The sequence below is a fragment of the Fulmarus glacialis genome, unplaced genomic scaffold (assembly GCF_000690835.1).
Source record: "Fulmarus glacialis isolate BGI_N327 unplaced genomic scaffold, ASM69083v1 scaffold6794, whole genome shotgun sequence".
In the NCBI taxonomy this organism is placed as follows: domain Eukaryota; kingdom Metazoa; phylum Chordata; class Aves; order Procellariiformes; family Procellariidae; genus Fulmarus; species Fulmarus glacialis.
Window position 1 is genome coordinate 40,070 of NW_009207316.1, and position 7,476 is coordinate 47,545.

Here is a 7,476-nt window from a genome sequence, read left to right on the forward strand (position 1 = left end):
ACGTAGTGCCTTGCCAAAGTCTTAGAATCCAGTGTCAGGAGTGTGGTAAGTGTCTTTGTGCTGACAGAATTACTGCTTACGTGGCAAAATAAAATAAGTCTTGCAGAAAGTAGTTAGCTTTTTGCACAAAGTGAAAACTGATTGAATTTCATGGAGGGAAAGAAAAGGGATCTAAGGGCTTAAAGTGAAGGAGTTCCGTTTTGAGGGAAAGTACATGGCCCATGCATTTTTGCAGTCTGAATAGGTGGTGGTAGCTGAACTGTACTGTGGTATCCCTGAACAAAACTCCACTGAGAAATGGAAGAATGCCATTGAAGAGCTTCTAGGATCTATTCTTTGATTTTATTTTTTTTAATTCCCCCCCTCTTTGACCCTGATCAGTTATTGTCAGTTCTGATTGACATAGAACTGATCTCTCAGAAGGACCAAGTCTTTGTGTTTCCAGTTTAATGTTCAACTAGTGTCCTAATCTAGTTCCAATCAAACAGAATACTAAATTCAACCCTAATTGCAGCTGTACAAACTTTTCCACGGCTGTATGCACACATAGCTGTTCATGTTTCAAAAATTTCCAGTCATAAGTTATCCAAATGTTTCAAGAAGTTTGTGTAATAATGCTTTTCTCTTTCTCTTGTAGGTCTTCAGGCCTCCAAACCCGTGGACAATGGCCATTATGAATGTTTTAGCTGAGCTACATCAAGAACATGATCTAAAAGTAAACTTCTGTTTTTCTTTTCTATACCTACTGAGTGTGAGGTTTTCTTGACATACCAGTCAAGAAGGATGTTGTGAAGGACCAAATTTCACTTCTCACTTCTTTAGCGTGGGGAGAATTGGGCATTGCTTAATTTGGTAGAACTTGGATGAAACTCTTCTCCTATGAGGTCAGCATGCAAGATATTTGTCTAATCCTCAGTCACTAACGAAGTCTCTAAAAGGCATGGGGTTAGAATGGGAAGCTTGGGAGTCAAGTGGCCCAGTAAACGTTTCGGGTATTTTCCTTGTGACATAACCTAAACTAGAATTGTTGTGCAGTTGAATCTGAAGTTTGAGATTGAGGTGCTCTGCAAGAATCTTGCACTAGACATCAATGAGCTGAAACCTGGAAGTCTCCTGAAAGATAAGGATCGTCTGAAAAATCTGGATGAGCAGCTGTCTGCTCCAAAGAAGGATGTGAAGCAGCCAGAAGAGCTACCACCCATCACAACAACTAGTAAGTACATTTCAAACAGAACCCAGAACCATACTGTGCAAGTTTTAATAAGACAGGTTATGCTGTTGCAAAGAAGAATGTGAAGCCACATACCCTACTGTAACATTGCTGAATGTTTGGGAGCACTTGGATAGTTTTGTAATAGAAGTAGGTGTACAGAGTTTGGAGACAGGAAGGCAATGGAAGCCATCCTGAGGACTAATTCTACATGCGCTGTGTGTAGCTACTCCTGAGCAGGGAGTGAAGCAGGATGATCTATTAACAAGACATCAGGGTTTAAACTGTGTCGTAACAAACAGCTCTGCTAAAATGTGCTGAAGCTAGTTTGGTACTAATCATTGGAAAAATGGAGAATGAAAATTCGTTGATAAGTTTAGGAGGCTTCATGATCAAACTGCAAAACTTTTGTTTCTTGGTCACTTGCTGGTTTAAATGAGAAGTATATGCTTCCATTATAAGCCCTTCCTTTTCAGTAATGGTTCAATGCAAACATTCTTGTATTCTATAGCTGCTTCTACAACTCCAGCTACCAGCACCACTTGTACAGCCACGGTTCCTCCACAGCCCCAGTACAGTTATCACGACATAAACGTCTATTCTTTAGGAGGTTTGGCTCCACATATTACCTTAAATCCAACGGTAAGTTTCAGAGCTGCTTTGGTTTGCTAAAAGAATTATTGCCACCAGTGTTGCCACAGATCTCAGCTGGTGGGAGCAGCGTTTTATAAGTTGGGAGTTATTGGAGAGTCACTTCTCAAAAGTAATGGGGAGGGTGAGTGCTAACAAGTAATCAAATGGAGAACTTTAGGGGTGGTTAGTAGTTGTATTAGCAATCTCAGATGGTCAAGTGATCGTTCACTGTGACATTAGTATCCAATTTATTTCTGGCAATAAGTGTCAGTTGGGATAGTTGCTATCAGGACTTAAGCTTAAAAGGAGCTTCTGTGCTCCTTTTGACCAGTCAGCGACTTTGCTCTTAAGTTAGTCTTTGCATTGTGCTTGGCTGCAACTTTGGAAGAAAAATGGTCAGATGTCCCAGTTTCAGAATTATCGAACAGATATTATAATAGCTGCATGTGGAACACAGGAGTGCCGCGCTGTAGACAAGCTATGACAGTAAACGTAAAAGTTGTTCAGAAAATGTGAATGTCTAGGGTAGATGGGATTCTAGTTTACTTTATTCTCACTTAACTTTCCTAATCCTCCTCCAGATTCCGCTGTTTCAAGCTCACCCGCAGTTGAAGCAGTGTGTGCGGCAAGCGATAGAGCGAGCAGTGCAAGAGCTTGTCCATCCGGTGGTCGATCGATCCATTAAGATTGCCATGACTACTTGTGAGCAGATAGTCAGGAAGGACTTTGCACTGGATTCAGAGGAGTCACGAATGCGTGTGGCCGCACACCATATGATGCGGAACCTGACTGCTGGGATGGCCATGATTACCTGCAGGGAACCTTTGCTGATGAGCATAGCTACCAACTTGAAAAATAGTTTTGCTACTGCACTGAGGGTAAGAGTTGCATCATCTGAAGCTTATTTCCACCTTATAGGTCTGTAGACATCCAGCATTAGCAAATCAGTTCTCCACACTGTAGACTTGCTGATTAATTACATGGCTTAACTAGTGTGGAGATGAATTTAGTGGACAAGTCTCATGATTCTTGTGTTCTCCACTCTCTCCATTTTTTGCTGATTAATTACATGGCTTAACTAGTGTGGAGGTGAATTTAGTGGACAAGTCTCATGATTCTTGTGGAATTACAGTGGAAAAAACTGTGCTGAAATAACAGCTCGTGTCAAACAGTCTTAAGCCTGTAAGGTGGATCTTACTATGTGGTACACAAACTTCCTGAGTACCTTTTTATATTGCCCCAATGTTCTTTCCAGTTTGATCACATCACAGAAGCCTTGAAGTGCTTACCTTTCTGTGGGTTTTGAGGTAGAAAAGGTAGAGTGGGGAGGACTGAATTGATTCTGGGACTCTGTGGTGATGTCTTGGATTGTCTCAGTAAGCATGTGTGTTTCAGGCAGATTTTATTTACTTGTGCTGTTAGCAGGTATATATTTAAGACTATTCTGCACAGCTTGTTAATTCATTGGGTTTTCTAGAGGATGTTTTTAGGTCTCTTGACGAACGGGCAAAGTTTGAGCTGCAACGCCAGCTTCGCCTTCTTGGCTAAATGGAGCACAGTTTGTGAACTGCTGGCCAGAACAGCAGCTGCTAACTATAAAACTTGCTGTGCTTGCTTGCCATCAGTGTCAGCAGCAGACACAAGAGTATAAGGATCTTGGAAAGATCAAGACATTGCTATCCTTTCAGGGATTAAAAAAAGTTAAAGGACCACCTACCTCTTGCTTAAGGGCATGTCACTATTTCCCATCTGTTGGGGAGTGACAATGCAAAGGCCCTTTTGCAGTGGGGTTGGTCTCTTGCATGGCAACTGGCTCAAGAGGGCAGGATTTAATGGTCTGAAGGGAGTACAAAATGTTAGTATACCATCCATGGTATAACTCCCAGGACTCAAACGCTGTTGACCCTTCATATACAGAACTTCAAGTAACTTGATTGCTGAGATCAAGAGCAGGAAAAGCATGCAAATGCATCTTATTCATCCATCTTAAACACAAGAGAGTAGACGGTTTTAGTATTGCTTTGTTAACCTGTGAGCTGAGCCAGTGACCGCTGTTAGCAGCTGTGCTAACAGAGTTTGGGTGTCAAGCTAAAAACCTTAAGAGAAAGCACTATTGTCCTCTGGGTAAGAGGGGGGCACAAATATTTCTCTGGTGTGCAATCTTGCCGTGTTTCATCAGATGTGACTACAGGTCAGATAGGGAGGCAACTGGAGAAGTGCTGGTTACCTTTTGGGTGGTGTGAGAAGGTAGAGATGTGATACCCCAGTTGGGGAGGCAGGGTGAGCACAGCCCGGTGTTATAGCTGTGCATATCTACCAGGCATGATGTGTCACGGAAGAATGTGTATAGGCAGAAGTAATTCAAGTTTTGTGGAGGACTTAGTGCTAGTATATTGTGGTGTTTGTAAAAATGTCATGAAAGGTATGAAAATGTAGCAACGTGTCAAAGTTTTTTATCCCTGAAGATGTATGAAATTGATACAGGGCCAGTTGTAATCAAGGAGGTTTTCTTAAGGGGTAATTATACAAAACATTGCGTTGCAGAAGAAAGTTCTGTACAAGACATCAAAACATTCACATCTGGCTTGTATGAAGTGGGCTAACAAGCAAGAATTTCTTTTATTTGAAAGAAGCAGTGTAGTTTTCAGGAATTAATGAAATAGGGGTAAATCTTAATGGACAAGGAAATCCAAATAGATTGGACTGTTTGCATTCATTATATATTTATTATATATTTATTATACTGTGCATTCCATTTCCAGTGGGAGTTGCTGCTTTGCACCCTGGAAAATAAGTTCCTCTGTTCAGGGTTTTCTTAAAGCAGACTCCAAGAAGGAAAGAAGAAGATCTGTATCAGAAAGGGAACCCGCTGAAGAAGGCTTAGGACTACTGTTTTGCATTTAGTGATGCATCTTTATATCTTCTGATTACAACCTAGGAAGTGGAAAAACTTTTAGGCTGTGATGCGAGGCTTGCTTTTCCTGCATTAGCATCTGTTGTATGTGCATCAGTCTAAAGCAGGGCTTTATTTCTATGCCCTGGAGATAGGTTGGTGGAGAAGATGGATAACCTCCTGCTGTTTTGTTCCTTGTTGAAAGTCTTCACTGTCATCTTGCCTACATGTTTTATTCAAAGCTATGCAAAATTAAATTTATTATTGTATGCAAAGAGAGTGCATTCCTAAGAGCATTCTTTTTATTGCTGGTATTCTGTATAGGCGGTGGTGCAGATTTTAAGGCTAGTAATATACAGGGAAAATTTACAGCCTTCACTGATAATTGTGGTTTTCAACAGGCAGCCTCCCCACAACAGAGGGACATGATGGAGCAAGCAGCTGCCCAGTTAGCGCAGGATAACTGTGAGCTAGCATGCTGCTTTATCCAGAAGACGGCTGTGGAAAAGGCAGGCCCTGAAATGGACAAGAGGCTCGCAACTGTAAGTATGGGACTGCCGTCTTTTAAAAGTATTATATGTACTCATATACATCCAGGCTCATTGTCTAAAATTCATTGTGGTGGTTGGGGTTTTTTCCCAGGAATTTGAGCTCAGAAAACATGCTAGACAAGAGGGTCGTCGGTACTGTGATCCTGTTGTGTTAACTTACCAGGCTGAGCGGATGCCAGAACAGATCAGGTTAAAGGTGAGGATATTAACTAAGCTATGTTCTGATGCTGCTCTTCCCCAGCTCCTGAAGGGCGGATGGGGCAGCTTCAGCTGAGAAATCCTGTATATCGTTAGTCTTGTCTAACAGTGCAACTGCTATTAGCTTGCTTAGTGACAGAAGCACATGAATATGTTGTTCCAAAATGAGCGTTCTTACCATTTTCCTCCATTTCTTGAGGACATTAAGAGTCCTGTCTTTTGTTCTGTGCTGTTCCTTCCACTGAAAGATGACTTGTCTGTTTCATTGTCTTGTCTCCTTTAGATTTTCGTTCCTTAAGGGACATACCATGTGCTCTCAGCAGAGCATTTCTCATGTACATCAGACATGCATGAAGCCGGTATTCAGTTCTTGCTGTTTCTGGGAATGTGAGCTGCAGTTGTAGAGCAAAATCCTCCCGTTAGGTGTGGCAGGAAAGATGGGACCTCAGTGCAGAGCAGCTGAATCCTAATTCTTGATGTCTAGACCACTCTGTTTAAGAATGTGACTGAGGAGCTACCTGTTGCACAAATTGCCCCCATTTCTTACTGCCACGGTGCTTAGCAATGAGGTTAATGCCTGTTCTTTTCATTGCAAAGGTTGGAGGTGTGGACCCAAAACAGCTGGCTGTTTATGAAGAGTTTGCACGCAATGTCCCTGGCTTCTTGCCTACCAATGACTTAACTCAGCCTACAGGATTCTTGGCTCAGCCTATGAAGGTAGAGATTTCTAAACTAATCAGCTTGAGAGTACTATCGCCCTTTTGGTGAATGTTGCAGAACTTGTGTCCTTTGCTAGAAGATTAGTAAGAATGAACATTTGTACTGCTTGGGAATAGTGGTTGAAAGATGCATTAGTTTAAGTCAGACTAATGGCAACATAAAACTTACATCGAGTGTTAGGGGTTTGTAACCCAAATTGGGACAACATCTGCAAGTTATGATTACTACACGTAGTTTTAGTAGCAGTGAAACATTTTATTCAAATCTTGGGTTACAGGAGGAGATCATGGATGGCAAGCATGGATTTTCAGATAATGAACAGGTGGTTATATGAGTACTTGGTCTTAAGGACTGCTAGAATTGTTTGCTAGTTATTTCCACAGCTTAATTTGCTCATATTTATTTAAAATGCCAGCATAACTAATCACAGTACTGTAGAGGTCTAAATTTTGGATGCTATAATTTCCGAAGCATAAGAGCCAGTCAGTATTTGAGTGTTGCAAACACAGACCTTGAAAAAAAATCACTCACTCCTGCTTTCTCTTAAGCAGCAAGCTTGGGCTACAGATGATGTAGCACAAATCTATGACAAATGTATGACAGAACTGGAGCAGCACCTGCAGTCCATTCCACACACCCTGGCCATGAATCCTCAAGCTCAAGCATTGCGCAGCCTCTTGGAGGCTGTGGTAGTGGCTCGTAACTCCCGTGATGCTATTGCTGCACTTGGACTGCTGCAGAAGGTGAGTGTTAACAACTCTTCTCCTGTAACAACTCACCTGGAATTTATTACTCATCTGGCTTGTGGATTGTCTTGCTGATGACTGTGTATCTTCATGCATCCTGTGGAACTTGCTTGGTGATCAATACTGAACGACTGCTGTCTTTGGAAATTAGTAAATAAAATTGGAAGAGGTCCGTGGTGTTCACTTGGTGTATTGCACACACAGCGGCCAGGCTACTGTGGGAAGAAGCAGGTACAGAATCCTGGGACTTAGGGGAGTTTTCTTCAGATGTGGCAAGTAGAGAGGTGTGCACTCCAGAATAGTCTTTGATTTCAGGATTATTTGGAGGCTAAGACATTTGAACTGCCCGTGTAGGTGGATAGTATTGATTGTAGTACTGGATTTATAGCGGCACACTTGTGCATTGTGTTTTGCAGTAACTGATAAATGAGTATGCATGGTGTGTTGACCCTGGCCAACAGCCAAGCATCCATCCAGCTGCTCGCTCAGTCCCCTCCCCTGCAGGATAGGGATAAAATAGAGGGA

At 42.1% G+C, this 7,476-nt stretch overlaps 1 protein-coding gene across 1 annotated transcript in view; it reads left to right on the forward strand.

The window, feature by feature from the left end:
- CNOT1 (CCR4-NOT transcription complex, subunit 1) overlaps window positions 1–7,476 on the forward strand; it is a 54,259-nt gene that overhangs the window by 33,964 nt on the left and 12,819 nt on the right. Inside the window, 9 exon segments of the mRNA XM_009576037.1 lie at window positions 1–45; window positions 638–715; window positions 1,036–1,213; window positions 1,722–1,852; window positions 2,425–2,721; window positions 5,138–5,278; window positions 5,379–5,483; window positions 6,083–6,202; window positions 6,757–6,948. The exon segment at window positions 1–45 is cut by the window's left edge and continues 90 nt beyond it. Of these exon segments, the coding sequence (XP_009574332.1) occupies window positions 1–45; window positions 638–715; window positions 1,036–1,213; window positions 1,722–1,852; window positions 2,425–2,721; window positions 5,138–5,278; window positions 5,379–5,483; window positions 6,083–6,202; window positions 6,757–6,948 (1,287 nt within the window).